Source organism: Falco peregrinus, chromosome 9 (assembly GCF_023634155.1).
Source record: "Falco peregrinus isolate bFalPer1 chromosome 9, bFalPer1.pri, whole genome shotgun sequence".
Classification (NCBI taxonomy): Eukaryota; Metazoa; Chordata; class Aves; order Falconiformes; family Falconidae; genus Falco; species Falco peregrinus.
This window is the reverse complement of record NC_073729.1, coordinates 5,459,356-5,478,891: the sequence shown is the minus strand read 5'-3', so window position 1 is coordinate 5,478,891 and position 19,536 is coordinate 5,459,356. Positions and strand designations below refer to the sequence as shown.

The 19,536-nt window shown below is 41.6% G+C and overlaps 1 protein-coding gene across 1 annotated transcript in view; it reads right to left on the bottom strand.

The window, feature by feature from the left end:
* The window catches only part of LRP5 (LDL receptor related protein 5), a 160,958-nt gene that overhangs the window by 80,475 nt on the left and 60,947 nt on the right, over window positions 1-19,536 (bottom strand). The window contains exons 6-7 of the mRNA XM_055813999.1: window positions 6,713-7,109; window positions 6,066-6,237 (exon numbers count right to left, since the gene is read on the bottom strand). Coding sequence (XP_055669974.1) covers window positions 6,066-6,237; window positions 6,713-7,109 — 569 coding nt within the window. The remainder of the gene's footprint in view (window positions 1-6,065; window positions 6,238-6,712; window positions 7,110-19,536) is intronic.

Here is a 19,536-nt window from a genome sequence, read left to right as displayed (position 1 = left end):
TACACTATTTATGCAGAACGTAATCAACAACAAACTAATTATAAAGGTTGTTTCCTTAAATTTCAAGGACAGCCACATAACTGCATCCTGGAAAATTTTTTGAGGGTCGTCACCTGGTGCTGACTTACACTTTAAACTTAAACACCCTACGAACTTGCAAAGAATTACTGTACATAATTATGTCTTCTGCAAAGACAAATGAAGGACATTTGTCAATAAAGGGGAGGGGAGGGGTGGGGGTGGGGGGTGCGGGGAAGCTGCCAGAAGGGATAGTCTACGTAACATTTATTCCAAGAATATTGCACAAACTTAAGTAGAACGCATACATAATAACAGGCACCTGAGAATTCAGTAATTGCTCATTATGCAATTATACCTTAGGCACTTTAAGCAAATGCTGAAGAAATAATACATGGGAAAACCTGGCTAACCACAAAATTGTTTTTAAGGAGAATTAGGAAACTCTACACGTGGATGCCATTGGGTCTTTGCTTCTCTCTCTGCTGGAACCCTGTAATCCTTATTAATCTGCTGTTCGTTCCTGGAAAGTACCTTTTCTCTGTCAGTAAAATCCACCGTTCAGTTGGATTAATCCATGCCCCTTACTCATAGCTGAAGCCCTGCGGACAAACACACGATTTCGACAGACACGACTCAAAATGTGCTACATATTTTTCCTTGCTGTATACTTTGCCAAACCAATTAAAAAAATAAAATAAAATAAAATAAAATAAAATAAAATAAAAAAGCTGGGAACAATGTTACCACAGGGTGCCAAATTTGCAGTGAAAGCCCCATAGGCTCCTGTCACGCAAAATTTTGACGAGCCTTGCCAAATGGTTTCTACAGGATGCAAACGGCTTGTGAAGTGACTGAGCCCTTTGTGTCGCAGCTGAGCGCTGCAGATGGGAAGGTTAGGGAAGGGGTTTGGCCAGGAAAGGGTAACTGCTGTTCTCACCCCGTGAAGTTTTACACGCATAAATAAGAAGGCACTCTCCTGGTATAGGACGCTGCTCGGTCCCCTCGACACCTCTGCAGCATTTCTTTTCTCGTTGCGGAAGAGCGCACCCCAAAAGTAATGTCAAAATGTGTTACCAAAACCAAACAAAGCCACCCCGCACCCCCAAACAAACAAACAAGCCATACCAGAGACATTTACAGGACGTTTCAAACCCCAGGCCCAGCAAAACCAGGACAGATGTCTTCAGCTTATCAAATTTCCAAGCTGTACAAAGTTCAGGCACTGTTTAAGAACTTCGTTTATGAACAGGCCGTCCCAGAGAGAGTAAGATGACTCCCTGCAGATGTAAAATACCAGAAACCAGAGCAGAATACCAAGCAGAGATACGCACAAATATGCACAAGCTATATTCACTCTTGGTTTTTTTTTTTTCCTACATGGAAAGCAGCTGAAGGCACGCTCTGCAGTGAAAGCAATTCTCGTCTACAAGCAGTTTGTAGAAAGCTACAGAGGAGCCCACACAGCACTTTTTACATGGCTGGGCATCAGCCTTAATACTTCCTTCTCAACAAGCTTTAAGTCCAACCATGCTCTGCTCAGTATGAGAGATAATGGTTGCGGTTTATTCTACTTTGCAGTTTCTACACGGTGAGCCGGGACATTCTGAGGCCCGTGAAAGTAGATGGATAGAGGAAAAGAGTGGAGATGGGAATTTCTCCTTTACCTTATGCCTTCTGCAGATCTCTGGCATCTGGAAAATTTCTAGCTGCTTCAGGAAGTCTGGGACTGCAGTTTTCAGATGAGAAAACTGCCAAGTGACAACAGCGCAAAAGCCCAAGAGAAACTAATTGCCCTAAAATGACACTGATGGGAGTAGAGGATGCAACTCCCCAGTGCAGAGCAATATATTGGCCCAGCCACTGCCCTGCTCCACTATCATCTAACAGCTCTTTGGCCTCGCACCTTCAGCACGTACAAGGCAGCACGCAGCCACCCACGTGCCACCTTTGCCTTCTGCAGCAGAGTGCCACTTTCTGGACCACGCAGGGGCCCTCCAGTTGGCTGAAGTCTTCCTCCTCCAAGCGTGCTCAACACAACCCTGAATGTCCTTGATGCAGTCATACGCATGAATGTCCTTTCAGACGAAGCATTGAGATGAATCTCCTGGCAGTGCAGCAACAGAGTAAACCACCCAAAACTTCATCGGCCTTTCCCCCCCACCCCCCCCCATCTATTGAGTTACAAATCAGAGCTACAGCTTACTATCTACTATCCCACCTATGCCGGTTCTTGGTGTTAACAAACCACATTTATCCAGTAACATGTTTAAAGGTAGTTTCAGGTGCCTACTGGGAAAGAGAAAAATCCTAATGCTCAGCTAGGTCAAATATAACATAAAATACAACCGGGTGTCTTCAACTTGCAGTCAGCTGGTTTTTGCTCCTGACAAGCTGTGGATGCAACAGACATACACACACATACCGAACAAATCAACGGGACACCAGCTGCGTTGGCAAGGCACTGAAATGGCATGCTCTTGGCAACGGAACACGCATGAGAGAATGAGTTCACGCTGAGTAACTCCAACAGCAAGCAGGAGTGGAAATGCCCTGCCTCGTACACTGTACAGCGAGGTTTCACACGTGCTCGGGCCAGCAGAGCAGCACAAACCATGGCTTACTGGGACAACCTAGGGTATCAACAGAACCTCTCCAACGGTGAAAACTTGCAGAAAGGACTGTTAGGTTACAGATACAGCAAGATGAGCAGCAAACATGAAATACAATCCATCGGATCAATTTGCTTCCATTCTAAAATATTTTCTTAGCACACTTTTTTCATCTTGTAGAGGAGTATTAATGAAAAGAAGCTCTATTACAGCCCGATCTCAAACTGGCCAGTATCTGAGCCGTGCCAGTGGCTGGTTAAGTCACACAGCTCTTTCCCAAGTGAGCAGAATATACAAACGTGTCCAGCACATCTTCCAAACTGGAAATTGGAGATCGTTTTCTAATGAAAGTTCTGCAATAGATGACTAAGAGCCTTTTCTACTGATAACGTGCCAGTGCTGTTTTAACTCATGCTAGTCCAAAACAGACCATGACAGACTCCTCCACAGCATGATTCAGATCTGTGGGAAACACACATGATTTCCCGCCCCCCCCCCCCCCATCATATCTTAAATGGGCCTATTCAGATATTTGTAAATACAGCCTCAGAAGGAGTCTGTCTGTGAGATAAGAAAAGTAAACTCCAAGCATAAAGAGAAAAAGTGCTAAAAAGAGAAAAAAAAAGGGGGGGGGGAAGGGTGTGTGGACAACTTAAAATGAGAATATTTACACTTGTTTTAATCTAAGAAAATACAGAATTCATTGCTAGGAGCATGGAGATTTCATTCTTTGTGCTAACAATGAAAACAGGGTTGCACAATATATAGGAATCAACATATCTACAGATGCCACAATGCACTTCACATAAAGAACGTCATCTGTGTGCAGGACCAAGTGAACCACCCTCTTCTCTCTACTTTTGCAAACAGTGCAGAACCAAAAGAGGTAAGTACAATAAGCAAAAGAAAAACTGAGGGAATAAAAAGCCCTTACTTTGGCTTCCCTGATTTTCCTAAACTTTAATGCCAAACTAAACAGCATCACTGGCTTCACTGCCTTACAATGAAGTGAGACAGACCGAATGGACTGCTTAAACCCGTGAAACACATTGCACAGCTATGGTCCCAGCTATAAAAGGTGGCATCTGGAATTTTCCATGTCCTGCAGGCTGCAAGGTAAGGGGGGACAGGATCTCTCCAACAGTCATTAAGCCCAGTACTCAGCTACTGCCAAACACTGAAGTTACATTTCTGGAGCTAGCAGACATTCTTGCTTCCCCTCTTCCTGAGGGCAAAACCTCTAGAGAGCACAGCCGTTCCTCAAAATCGATTTAATTAAAAATACTTCATCTGCTACTCCCCCAAACGACGTGAAAACTCAGTCAGCTTCACAGGCCATCACCAAGTGAAAAGTTTCCATATTGCTTTTCTTCGGTATTAGTACAGAAATAGACGGTTGTAACAGTATAGTCAAAACATGACTTCAGCAAACTATCTTACACGTAGGAAGAAAATTTTTAATTATTGTTTTAAAGAGAAAAAACCTTTTTTGGAGTGTTTTAGTCTCACATCACATTCTGGTTTGATAATTGGTTTTATGAATAGATTTCAATTAGCTAGCTATTCCCCTCATCTTACTTTGAAGCTCATTCAAATTCCTTGGAGAATTCTCTTCAAATTAAAATACTCAGAACTAATTATTTAGCACCTTTAATTCTTCAACTGTTCTACCAACATCTTTGTGGAAGATAAACAACTACTTCACACTAAGAATGTACCACAACCAGATCAAGGGACCTATGGTCACCAGTCACCTGGAGCTCAAGATATTTAAAAAGAGCATTTGTCTGGCTGAGAAATGTAATGGTCTAAAGATAACAGAGTAGGAACTTTTGAATTTGCATGATCTCAGGTCACGTCTCATGTTTTCATCCAAACCCTGGGGTTAATCATAACCTTCTATAACAACTTTAGACTGAGGTTCAAAACCCAGTTTTTCCTTCATAGAAATATGAACACAACTGGCCAGTAACCAGATGCACTACTTAACTATTTCATTTAAAAACTAAGCATTGAGGGTGGAGGGGAACACAACAGGATCTTAAGCAACTGAGACTTCCTCACCACATCTGGCTGTATCCATATTCTCTATCCATATCCTCAGCTGTCTCAAATTAAACGGACACACTCATGCAAGCAAGCCCACTACTATATACAGGCCTTCAGCAACCCCACGGACACATCCACAACATACGTATAAAATGACTGTTCCATATTCTTAAGATTACACAAAACCCATCTGCCCTTCTACATCCCATTTTCAAGCTCTATCAATTTGTTGAATTTCCTCTCAGTTGAATACTGTTGTTAATAATTCACTGAAGCCTCAGAATCTCATGAAGGCATGCTCAGAAGCCCAAAAAAACCTTGCCCCAAACCTCCACTCTCTTTCAGTTATTTACCACTTTCTGCTCGGAGTGAAACTACTTTGCGACTCAAGTTCTCTGCTAAGACTTGTTTCACTTCTGTGGCAGTACAATTATTCTTTTAGATTAAGATTTAATCACGGGATACTAATGCAAAAACAATGGGGGGGGGGGGGGAAGGCATCTCCTTTAGATGAACGTCTCTCGAAACGTCTCGGGCCTCCCCAGTACAATTGTCAATGTCTATGACTAGACCAGTACAGCTGTCTGCTTTGGCCATATGTAAAATGTAAAGCAGGGAATCTCCAGAGACACTTCACTACCTTACTCCCGGGAGCACATCATAATAAATGAGCAGAAAGTTTGTCCAACTTCGTCTACTGTTTGAGCAATAGGTACACAGGATGAATCCTTCACATGTTCAAGAAAATTCTTCCCCAAAGAAACGGGGCATAGGAGAATCACACCATGTTCTATCAGGCATTCTTTCAACAACTAAGAATATGAAACATTTTCATAAATGTTTATACAACATTGTGAAGAGGATTTTTCTGAAATTTCGAGATGTCTAGGTGGTACATTAAAAATTACTTCTTGCCCATGCATCTGGACACCACATAAAGATTAAGGTCCTGAAACACAGCTCTCTAGAGCCCCACATCCACCTTCTGTACACGAACCTTGCATCAAGTCTTTTGCACGCAGCAATCCTAAGATACTAGTTCCAAGCACCACAGACAAGTCAAAACATCTTTTCAAGAGGTTGCACCTGAGTGTCCCAATTTGTTGCAAAAGCCTCAGGTAAAACTTGAGATTTCAAGCAATTAAATTACACTTGTAGCAACGGAGACATAACAAACATAACACTTCTTGCAAAAGTTTTCTGAACCACATGAATATATTTCCTTTCTACTCAAGTATGTCTTGTTACGCTAAACATCATGTTAGTATTAATGAAACAACTGACTCCTCAAAAAATGGGTAAATGTATCCAAGACACAAAGCAGCACCTGAGAACAGCACTCACTCGTTTTCTAAGAATGCACCCAAGTATGGCTCTACTACTCACCTCAATTTTATCTGTTTTTGCATCTCCCCAGTAAAGCTTGTCTTTCTCAAGATCCAGTGCCAAGCCATTAGGCCAACCTAGGGACGTATTCACCAGAACTCGTCTTTCTGAGCCGTCCAAATAAGCACATTCTATCTTTGGACTTTCCCCCCAGTCTGTCCAATACATATAGCTGTAAAAAACAAAGAGGAGAAACAGTCAATGCAAGACATGCAAGACAAAATAGTGCCAAGATCTGTTCTTCTTCTGAAAGAACTTCCTAACTTTCTGCTTCCTCAACCGCAGCGAACAAGTCAACTCAAACTGTAATCAGTGATGACAATACAAAGTTTAAGCATTAAATAAACTAAACTATTAGAAATGTGCAGTGGCCCAGTTCTTTCATAGTTATGATAACACTGAAGAAGCAGAAAAAAGAAAATTCAACCACACACACTATGTATAGGTTCACTGGAGAACACTGTATTTAGAAATTACCTTTTACATGCACAGCATTAAAGGGATGAAGCAAGGAAAAGCCAGTTATTTCCAGAACATTTGACAAATAATACACACATTGTCTCACAATCCGCAGATTTTCAGTTTCAGGAGACCATAACCTGGATCCAAAGACCTATCACAGGACTGCCAATAAACACAAAACTTACCCCATTACAGGATTGAGCACTATTGCTCGAGGTTCGTCTAGGTTTTCTGAGATAAGAATCTTTCTCGAGGTCCCATTCAACCGTGTCACTTCAATGCGGTCTGTTCCAGTATCAGTCCAGTACAGGTTCCTTGCCACCCAATCCACAGCAATACCATCTGGATGGTTGATTTCTGTGGTTACCAAAGTCTGTGCTCCAGAGCCATCAAGGTACGCCCGACGAATTGCCCGGACATCATCGTCAGTCCAGTAGATGTAGCCTTCCACAGGATCGTAGTCTATGGCAATTGCATGTCTGATATTGTCTATCTGCAGAATAATGTCAGTGAAATCCGGCATGTCCAGGGAAATCCTCCTCAAGTCAGTCCTTCTGGCGAGCAGCAAGACTTCTTCAGCACCTGGGGAGAAAACCATTCACGGTGTATCATTTCCTTTGCTATGGATGCAAACACTTCAATACAGCCCAGCAGGCTGTGAGCTGCCACTGTCACAAGAAGAGATTTCCTTAAGAAAACGCCATCAAGCTTTCACTGAAATACAGACTTCTGTGAGCAGGGACTTATTCCTCATCAGTTCTTCTCAACTAGCTACTTGTGCTGGCACTCTTATTTCACAATGACAACATCCTTCTCCCAGCCTCCTAAGCTAATATGGAACATAGCAATCTCGATCTAGAACCTAAAAAAAAATTAAATTCAACAATTTGGTAGGGGTAGGCCCAAATATTTCATCACGGTATATAGAATCCCCCAGCTCAGCCCAGTTTCCCACTAGCTGTATCAGTGCATTAGATGCGGTTTTCACGCAAAAGCCCTACTTAATAAATGACAAGGGCAAACAGAAGACTTGAGAATTTTGTAAACAAATTACATTAATGATTTGCTCCAGACAGCCCAACAAGAAAGCAAACTGCAACTACTGCAAGTATTTCTCATCTGGCCAAAGCTGACGCAAAACTAATTTTAAGGCAACAGAATCACAGAATCATTGAGGTTAAAAGTGTGGGTTTACTTCCTAAGCAGTGAAAAATCAATCAATCGACTGCTTTCTTAAAAAAAGACCACGGTGGACAGAAGGCCAATACACAGCTTATACCTCCTCTTCTACCATGCTTCTTTGCTAGATGTATATTCTGAAAAAAACATCCTTGAAATATTAACTACATCTAACGGCAAACAGCATGAACGAAAGGTGACACTGTCAACCCCTCCACTGTAACCACTCAAGAGTACATCGCATGCGGGATGTGCCCAGGCAGCTATTTTAAAGAGCTCTCTGGGAACAGAAGCAGCCCGTCGCCTGTGACTCTGTTCTTGCTCTCTGCATCACGGATTACCCCAGGAACAGCAGCCTTGGGGCTACACTGACACCTCTTGCTTAGGAAACAGGTCAAAACCAAGACAATATGCAGAGAATCCACTTCAAGCAGGAAGGGAGGATCTTCAAAACAGTAAAAGGGTTGCATTCAAAACTGTGCAGTGCTAAAAATGGCATTTTTATGGAGCCTGTTCAAATAGGAAGGCTTTTAGATCACTTCTGTTTCGTTAACTTAATCGTGTTGACATTTTGCTGGAAGAACTTAACAGGTACTAAGTCCCATGGTGCTAAGTATTACACATACTTGGTTTTTTCCAACTTTACCATCTCCGAAGAACTTACAGTGTCACCAGACAGACACTGGTTTGTCCAGTTAGCTTGACAGCAGCAGAAATGAGAAGGAACCCAGGTAACGTTATATATGGATTAATGTTACCTCCATATTACCTCCAACAACACAGATTGTCCACCACCACAGAGCCTCCTTACAGGAAAAATTTCCAAAATTTCCTATTTCTTAATACATTCAAACACACAGAAAACGTTTGATATTCTAATGCAAATTAAAATCTCACCTTAAAAGCCAAAGGGGGGGAATCACTGTTACAGAGAGCACCTGCACACCAGGACACCGATCTACAACTGTTTTATTGCAAAAATTGTTTATTGCAAAAACAACAAAGTTTTATGTCTTGCTTCTGTGTTTCTGAAATATTCCACTTGGAGTCAAAATAAAACCTTGTTTAGTGCAAGTTAAGTAAAAATTCAGGCCTCGAAACTCAACACAGAAAGCAGGATGCATCTGGTCATCCAAGTGCTCTACAGACACAGAAAAGTTTAAAATCATAAATTAATTTTAAATTATTTTAGCTCAACTGTCTCAAAAAGTGAGCAGCACAGCAGCTGCTCAGCCACCCACAGCACTCTTTCATATCCATCTTAACTTCTGGATTTCTACTATATTAATGTGTCTGAAATCATAATCTTAATATTAAAGTGGGAGTAGCGTGAAGTAGAGGAGCATCAAATAAATGCCTAGCAAGTGATAACAGAGCAATTACCAATATTACATGTATTTCTCAGGCAACCAACATTACAATCATCATTGCATGGGAACAGACAGATAAGAATCAGATGCATACATTTTCCCTCTTCACACAACTGATTGCAGCTTCACCTTGGTTCACTGTGAACAAGGTCAGAGTTGAAAGTACCAGAGGAAGGAACCAGCAGCCTAAGCCCTAAATTATACCTAGAGATGCTGGCTAGGCAACAGGCTGAAAGACGCTCAATACTCCCCTAAAAGCCACAAGTAATACAGCAATACCAAACCAGTCTGCAGTTCCTCACAGCAGCAAGGATCGCACTCGATTTTATCTCACCCAGCTCTGCCACGCGTTCGCCCGTGTGTATTAGCACACATTCACTTGCATACAAAAGAGTATTTTGAGCAGGAACAGGACAGCCAGGACCCCTTGAACCAGCAATTACAGGAATACGACCTTCTTGCAAGGGGAAGAAAATAATCCTGTTTCTGACATATTCAGCTGCTCTGGCTTATTCTGCAGGCAAACGCTACTGCAGAAATATTCCCAACCTTAGTTCTGTCCCACGGACATACATGGCTAAAAACAAACAGGGAGAAGATGACCTAGCAGACCAGAAAAAAGTAAAAATCTGCACGTCAGCTGACAACAGGGACAGTTTGCTGGTAGTTGAACTAGATGTTTCCTGAGAAATTCTTCTAATTTCTAACATACTTCTAACTGAGACTTATGGGAAAAAGAAATAAGGGCAATGAGCTACTTGGTCTGTAGCCAAGTTCTGGCTGCTCGGCGATTTCTGCTGTAGAGATGCTTAAAACTAAGTCAAATGATCACACAATGAGACTCTTGACAGACATGCATCTACATCTTTAGACATTAAAAAAAACATGTGAACAGAGAAAATGTTCTCACAGTATATTTCACCACACTCTGCCCCCCGCTTGAACGTTGGGTAAAAGATCATTATCACGGGTAGGTTTTGATAAGTTCAAAAATCCTGGCTTTTATTAACACATAACTTAAAATCAGTGTTGGTTATAACCGTATTTGACTCATATTAACAAATTTCTATTAGGGGAAAAAAGAGCTGGCAGCAGGCTCTGAACACACCGCTGAGACATGAGAACTTGACATTGGTTCTCTCTAAAAACCTGGACAAACACGCTTGTCTGGCTCATTATTTTTATCTGTATCACGAAGGTATTTTGATTATTAATGTTGCTAGGAATGTTTTCAAGGCTACAGGAGTGTTATGCTGTGACTTGCCTAGCGCTATCCGAGATACCCTAGAACCTAATACGTTACAGCCAGCTATTTCCCTAGTGCTAAAGTGCTGTGGCATTTATTTAATTAAATTCGTCTTCAAAAAACCTCTCTCGCCGCAGTCATTTTTGTAATCACATGATAAAGAGATTCCCAGCAGAATTGCTAACTGTTATAACATGGTCACATATAACACCATACAATGAACAAAAGCCTTTTTTGGGGGGGAGCGGGGAATGCAAGCTATTCCAACATCACAACTGCAGCCACCAAACGCTTCTGCAGAAGTTTATGTAAAGTCCTCTATACAAACCATAGATCAGAAAAACAGAAGGAATTAGGTCCCTCTAAGGTTACCATTTAGAAAGCATTTTAAGACCCAAGTTCAAATCATCGTTTTATTTTTCCAACTGGTTTAAACTTTGAACTGTTTATTTTTCTCTAGTCTTTTTTTTTTTTATTCAGCAGAAGCTTTCTGCAGACTTTCCACAGAACTTTTCAGTAGGTCTAATATCCATAAAAGCCGATGAACTGTTCTGGTTAACATGCAGAACAATATCTGAATTTAAAAAACAAACAGAACAGAAAACAATAATACCATTCAACACAGTTATTCTCACTCCCTTTGTAATCAAGAAATCCTATAGAAACAGGTTAAGAGACTTTTTTTTTTCCTGCTCCCGCATGTGACGCTTTCCTCCCATACCCAGTAATCAATTATTTTTAATATCCACGCTAGGTACAGTGTTCGCTGTGATTTGGTTGGTTTGTGCTCTCGTTATTAAAAATTCATGCTTCAGTGCTGGAAATGGCAACTGTATTCTATTTGAAAAATTAACCGCAATCAGAGCTGACAGCAGTGAAGCAGGCCATCTCACCAGCTTGTCAAGAGCCTTTTTTATTCTTCCCTTGGCCCACTTCACATTTGACAAGTGACAAGACATCTATAATACAGTAACAAATGCTCCAATTTATTCACCCAACCTAAACAAATGTAGACTGCAGTGGCTGCCTCTGCTAATCTATGCCAGAAAACACCACGCTATTCCTTTCCCATTTGTCTGTCTGCTAATTAGGTTAGAACAATGCTCCATTGTGGGACTCTTCCCCCAGTTTTATGTATGTGCATGTGCATGCATCTGCATGTATAGACTCCAGTCTATTTACAGGCAACTTTGGAAATCTCTATATTTGTGGTGAAAAAATCAGATAAACTGGAAAAAAAAATGGGAAAGCGTTTAGCTCTTCTCCGAAGAACAAAACAGTAAGCACTTTTTGAAAAGAGTGCGTTAGAAGTACTTTGACTGCAGGCAACTCTCTTACAAGCTGTTTGAGTACAGCTATCTCAGCACTCTTGATAAACGAAAAAGATTTATCAGAAAAGCAAGGGATTTTGCTAGTTGCTGTAATAGCGAATCACCTGGCAAAGTTTCAGTGTATGGCAAAAAGGGGGGGAACAAGACACAGGGACGACTTCATTATTCTGTATGGAGTGTATGAAAACAGGCAATGTGGCCATGCTGTTTAATAAGCTTGCCAATATTCTTGACAATTACAGTATCTTGCACAAGGGTTTAGCATTAGCTGCTCTTCACCCCACAGGAAAAATGATGTAATGAAACTCACTATGGAAGGTTTAAATCAACAACACTCGGTAAAACCACATTCCGGCTATTCAACATCCATAGAAAATAAAAATCTTTAAGGAGTTGAATCAAATTTTTGTCATACCTAGAAATAAATGGAAATTCTTTTTATATATTTTCCTTGGGTACCTTCACAGAGCCAGCTGCAACACGCACTATGTGTCTCAGTTCAGGTCTTTATTTATCTTCCAGTCTGAGAGGGAGAGCGCACCGCTTGGTACTGTGTGATGGCGGTGGGCTGGGGAAAGCTGGCGATGTACTTGACGCTGCCGACTGGGGAGAGCACGCAACACACACCAGGTTTACCAATTTAATACCAAGAGTTGCACAGGAGTACCCAACCAGCACGATAGAAACAGGAAAGGTTTCTTTGAAAGAACGTTTTGAGTGCCCACATTCAGGCAGGACTTGATTTAATTGAAAGGTAAGCAGGCATAGGGAAAACTAACACTTGTCACAAAGAAAGGAAATACCAGGGCACTCACGTAACTCATAAATTACATCACATCTGTCTGTGCGTTGCAGCGAAAAGCTATTGTCTACTGTTTCTTCCATTATCTCAGTAGCAGACTTTTAACAGTTACTTTGCCTGAACCAGGAAAAAAAAACCCCTACAATTCAGTTTTGACACACTCATACAGCCACAGCCGATAAGATCATCAGCAAAACAGCTGCCTAAGACAAAAGTCATGTTTCTTCCAGAGAAAGTCCAGCAACACAGAGGTCATCGTTACCCTGCTCTGATTTAGGACTGAGTTTCTGTGAGCCACCTTAAGTTTGTACATAACCAGTACTACGGTGGTGAGCACAAAGCTTTGTAAAGTTACTACTGACAGAGGACTAGATAACTCTTACGAAGACTTACTCAAAACGGCATTAGTATAAAATAACAGTTGTAACTGCATTGGTAGTAACCAGAATCGGAGCAGCACAACTGTCTGGCTGTCACTGTACCCAGCAAAGAACCTGCCCTTACACACAGGTTTCACCCACAGCACCTGAACAACTAACTCTTACCCCTTGCCCCTCTGAGGTCTGTCTGTACTGTCTGGGCCTTAAAGAAAGAGAAAGTTGGAAACAGTAAATCTGAATGTTAGCTTACAGATATCATAGTCTCAGCTTCTACTTTTTATCAAAAAAAAAAAAAAAAAAAAAACCACCAAAAAAAAAGCAAGCCCCAAACATTCCTTTGCACAGAATTCTTACTAACAGTTCATTGCAAGCCATAGGAAAAAGGATGGGCCAAGAAAAAGTCTGTCAGAAATCTCCACCGCTAGAAAAAGGGTACAGTCTTTCGATTCTGGTATTTCCTTGCAAAGCGTGGGTTTTGAGTTTAAATGCACCTATTCTCTGTTGGAGACACACAACCCCAGTGGCTCAGAGTAAGGCATCCCTGACTTTAGATGTGACAGCCATTTTTCCACCTAGTTTCTTTTAAACAGAGTTTTGGCGGTGACACCTTCAATTACACGGACAATCATCAAAAATTCACTACAACCCAACAAGATACACAATTAATATTTAAAAAAAAAAAATACTGAACAGAAATATACTTAACATATATAATAAGAAATACACTTACCATAGTCTTTCTACAATCCCACTTCTGTTGATTTCTAATTGCAGACATTTCCTACCCACCATGAGACCCTGACCATACTAGTTTCCCTGCACTGCTGCACTCCTTTACACAAAGAGAAATAAATACTTTACATCCCACAGGCCCCCTCTGAGGCTGATAGCTGTATAAAGCTTTGAAGTTTAACCGTTATTTATTGTGCTCCAAGTATGATGGAGCCACAGAAAATCCAATTCTGAGCTAACACAATCATCTGCCAAAGGGTAAACATCATGGAAAAAAAAAGTTATTAACAACTGTAAATTAGGGTTTGCAAATCTAGGGAACGCCTTCAACCTTCTTGTTGCTGTACCAATGCAGTAAAATAGAGCTCAGCCACCCAACGTTTGAAGAGGCGGTCAAACTACACAGCTTAACGAGTCATCCCTGGGTCTTGGTAGCTCCATGCGTGTACCTAGCCCATGGTGAACACAAGATAACGAAGTTTACACACGAACCTTTCCAGCGCAGACCCAGGGTGTGGTTCTCCTGCAGCTTAAAACCAGAATCAATCCAGAGACTCAACAGGGCTGGAAAGGGAGAGCGTCGCTTTTTCCTTCGTATACGCACACACACAAACCCCAAACCTCCTAACCACACACGAAATGAGCTAGTTACCATCTCTAACTAGACAGTGTTTCAGAGTCCTGGAAAGTAGTCATCAATCTGAAACATGCACCAAAGCCCAAAAAGAAAGTTTCATTCACTATCCCAGCAAAACCACTGACAACAGAGCTAGAAGACGGTATGGCAGATCTTCCAGACCGCTCCTCGCTCCCTTCAAGGTTTCTTCCTTACAGCATGTTTCTAATGGCTTTCATCCAATGAAATTATAAACAAGGCCATTTCATTTCGTTGCTACACAAAGTGCTCCCCATTTAGGAGGATAAAAGTTGCTGTGAATAGAAAGTACTGTAATGTTTTCATACAGATCAAATAAAATCATAAACATAACGCTAACAAAAGCGAGACTCAGAACAAACAAGATCTACACATGAATGAAAGAAAAAAATCACTCATGAAATTTTTATAAAATAGAGTAGAAATAGAAACAGTAGCCTCTAGATTTCCTAGATTGTCAAGTATCCATTCCTGAACAGTTTTCACAGCCCTGCCCGGTGTATCGCAAAGGTATCTCAGTGAAATATAGTTTCCCTAATAGTATCTGCTACTGAGCAAATAACACCCTAGCCCATTGCTTTAGTGCTAAAGAATCAAGAGAACGTGTTTGGGGTAAGTGTATAACCTGGGTCCCAACGCAGAGTGAAATGCTATTTCCTCCTTCAGCCCACGGCAGCTCACTTTCATAGTCTGGAATCTGGATAATTCCTCACCTTGCAGGAACCACTGTAGACTACTCGTACATTTGATCTGTTATCCAAACTTCCCCTCTCACCTACTGCAAAACACCCCCAGATCCTTTCAGCAGATCATCTGCTGGCTGGAGGGAAGACATCACTATGATTAAGGAACTAACGTGGTTGCAGGCATTGAGGAAGATGCCAATTACACAAATTCCCCCTTGAGAGAAGGATCACATTAATCTTTAAGAAGCCCCAACTCAGCCTAACAAAGAAAAACATGACATCAACAATTCCTTGATAAGCAAAGGAAGCGTGATATACCTTTGGGAGCATAGGAGGGAGGGGGGAATGAGGAAAAAGTCCTCCAGAATTTCTGGATAACATCTGCCTATGGTAGTCAGACATCAGGCACAGGACAGAAGACATCTATGAAGTCAAAAGCATCTTGCAACCAAAAGATTGTTGTTTTCCGCAGTTGCATTTCAATCACAGAGTGGGCAAGGGGCACAGCCAGGCATGCAGGCAGCTGTCAAGGCTCTAGGAAATAAGGTAAAATAGAATTTTCCTTTTGTTTTTTTTCCTCGTGACAAACTGGGACTTGAGTGCTCCTTCCCAATACAGCCCCAAATCAATGCTAGATCATCGTCAGATTATCTACTGATATACAAGATTTCTCTCCCAGCATCTTCCAGGTGCTAGAAGACTCTGTCTGAAAGTTATTTTAGGTTATTCACAGAATGCCCGCTGAAGCTTTCACAGGTACTTGAAAGAGCTGATTAACAGCAATTATCCCAAACAACAAATGTCTCCCTAACCCTTCCCTTTTGCAAAGAGGCTGTTCATCTCTAATTAGCAGTTGATCTACTTAATCAGAAATTCTGGATTAGTCCATACAGTTTCTCTTTATTAATCAGAAAGATGTGTTAGCAAAGGGACCTTCTTCTCTGGTGGTGAAATTGCATGAGAAGAAATACTTTGCAATGGAGGTATTCATCTGCCTGCTTGTCTTGCTTGGAGGCTTAGTTGCTCAAGTAAGTTGATGATTACTGAGCCAAGGAACTGCAGACACAAAACTTTCAAAACACACCATGTGCATAAAGAAACACACAAGAGAGGAGAAAGAAGGGCTTTAACACTTCTTCCTTCAGTACTCTTCTATCTCCTGCATACAAAACAATAAGAGCCCTGTGGCATTAGCCAGCAGGTTCCAAAAACATTGTTTTCTGCTTTGCATTGTGAAGAATGGCAAGGAGAAACGAGACACTGGGAATATTACCCAACCCTGATTAACTGCTTCAACAACATGAGCAAGGATAAATAAAGGAAGCTGACTCTTCAAATGCCTGAAGCTAGTGCCACCTTTTCCAATTATAACAAAAAAAATTTATAAAATTCTGGTTTTCATTTGAGAAAACAGAATTTCCTAGTTCATTTGTGAAACTGTAGCTGTCATAACTTCCCAGCAGAAACCCTACAGCTCCTACCACCATGTCAGATTGACTCAACGGCCAAAGTTCCCCCACTTTCAGGCAAAAAAAGTCACCAACTGGAGAAACGCACCTCTGGCGAGTTGAGGTCAACATGCCATATCTCAAATGACCACTTACATTCTGACACATCAGGGACAAGATTACTGCAGAACCAACTGGCTAGTTAAACACCTAGACTGAGATACCTTAAAGGAAGCAGATTTCTAGAAAGTACCCATCACCCATTTGGGGGAGGCAGGAGAAGCAGAAGAGGGAAGAAATCCTCCTTGTTAGTGCTTTAAAACAACCAACGCTCTGCTACTGCTTAACTAAAAGAAGGTTCTGAAAATGAGTTAACTTTTTTAGTTTGACTCATACTACATTTAAAGAGGTGGCAGTGCTCTTATGCTGGCTTTAAGAGATGCTCACACTGATGTACAGTAAGTTTAATTTCCACATCTCAAGTAGGATAAACCCTCTCTTCTGTAAGGGCAGATTTGCTGGGGTAAAGAAGCCACTGATGTAACTGAGAATTCAGGAACCTGTTTCAACGTCAAACCTGCCAACTACAGCAGGCCATTCACAGGTAACCTGTGACATACAAACGCTACAAGTTCCTGCACTTGAGCGTTTACAGCACCCACTAAGTGTATACATTTAAAAAAAACAACCAAACAATTAACAAACATTCATACCCTAACTTGTAAGCCGATTTATTCCAAGACAATATGGCTGATCCCTCTTCGTTCCAGATGATGTAAGGAATTTAAAATATAAAATAACGATTACAAACACTTCAGGGTTGTTAAAGGGCATCAAGCAATACCTAGAGATGATCTCAGATGCAAACCCTGGTCCCAGGGAAACCTACAGGAGCCTTCCTGGGATCTGGGTAGGGCCAGGTTTAACTGCCATCATGAAACGGACAAATCACGTTTCAGATTTATCAACTCACCCTGAGATTATCTCCAGCTTAAGAATGACAAATTTAAACTTGAAAGCCTTTTTAAAATCTCACATTTATGTATGAATACATCTAAAAGCACCTGAGAAGAGGAAACCAGAAAGAACAAGAAGTCACAGAAGAAAAAAGATGTGTTAACAACCAAAGTAGTGTCATTTATCTGTGTAGGGGACCAAGCAGGCACTTGCCATCGTATCAGAGGACTTTCTCTATCTGTATTCAGCCGCAGTACCTAACAGGTACTGCTCTTTAGAGGAATGCAAATAACCAAACCTCCTTCATTTCTGCTTTAAACTTTCCCCTCTGTCAAATCTTAAAGCAAGTCACTAGTAGGACTAAATGTTATCTCGGACAGTTATCCTTAGCATATTAACCAGCTGAATCTTTTTACACAGCCTTTAGGGAGACTCCTGATAGAAGTAATCTGTTACTGAGCATTGCAAATATGGCACCAAGCTCACAAAGCTGCCTGCAGGATATGGGCATTTACATTTTCCTAGTTCAGCAGTAATACCAAGGTAAGCAGAAGCTAAGGTACTGTTACTATATCGTTGCTTTTTCAGCCAAATTCCTTGTCTTAGTTATTGCAGAAAATCATTTAACTTTTTTATAGCCCTTGCTGCAGATGGCGTGCTCAGTCTACTTAAACACAGAGAATATCTCAAGTTGGAAGGGACCTGTAAGGATCATCGAGACCAACTCCTTATTCCTTGCAGGACTACCTAAAAGTAAACCATAGGAGTAAGAGCATCATCCAGGTGCTCCTTGACTTAAATCTATACTGAGCAATGCTCAGCACATTAAAGAATGCACTTTAGCTGGCACTGCCCTTGGTTCCAGGTATTGCTCCTTTGTGCAAGTGTCAAAATACCAAGAGCATTTTCCCCAGTATGGCAGACTTGGAGGTCGTGGGCAGAGTAGGGACATCTCGTATAGATGGACATCAAGCCCTTGCTGGTGTTAACGATCACAGCCTGGATTTAGTACTAGAAAATAGGAGTAGTCTAGCTATGACGGAAGACTGCTGATGCAGTTTGCCACTAAACGCTTCCCCCTGCCAAATACTTGCTTAAGTTGCACTTGATGTCACATTTGTCACCTATGGTTTGCATGGCATGCAAATACACCTATATCTCAACCACCCACGTGCCTTCCTACCAAGAGGTCTCTCATCTTGAAGTACAAGAACAGGAACAGACTCATCATCTTTCCCAACAAATAGAAAGAAAATAAATCAGCGTAAAATTAAGTCTCCAAGAGATTTCAGTGTAGACAATGCCTACAGAAATGCACAGGGGAAATTTGAGGTTTCTCTGGGGAAGCAAGCACAAAAGGACTCCTCTTAATGGAGACTTAAATTTCACTGGAGAGGAATTTAAATATAATAAATGCGTGTAACGCTCAGGAATGTCTGATTTATTCAAAGCACATCTGCCACAGTTTACAGAGGAAACAGAGAAATCACCCAGCACATAATGAACAGATAAAATATCATCGGGGAATTTCCCTTATATTAGAGAGCAAAACACAGAATGCAAAATTAAAAGGAAGACTTTACAGAAATTAATAGCTTCCCCTCTAAACTCCAGAGAAGATCAAGAAAACAGAGCTACTGTTTGCACAATGGTCATGGTTTAACCCTGGTGGGCAGCCCAGCCCCATGCAGCCACCCACTTGCTCCCCACAGCAGGATGGGGGAGGACGGGAAGGGTAAAAGGGAGAAAACTCATGGGTTGAAAGACAGTTTAACAGGTAAAGCTGTACGAGCAAGCAAAGCAAAACAAGGAATTCATTCAGCACCTCCCACGGGCAGGCAGGTGTTTGGCCATGCCAGAGAAGCAGGGCTCCAATTGGGAAGTCAAAATTTGGGAAGTCAAATGCTGTAATGTAAATTGCCCTCCCTTCCCCCTTCTTTACCTCAGCTTTATGTGCTGGGCATGATGCTGTATGGTCTGGAATATCCCTTGGGCAGCTGGGGTCAGCTGTCCTGGCCGTGTCCCCTCCCGACTCCCTATGCCCCCCAGCCTGCTCGCTGGCCGCGCTGGGTAAGGAACAAAGCCCGGACACTGCAAGCACTGTTCAGCACTCACTAAAAAAATCCCTGTGGCATCGACACTGTTTTGGTCACAAATCCAATACATAGCACCTTACCAGCTGCTATGAAGAAAATTAACTCCATCCCAGTCCAAACCAGTACA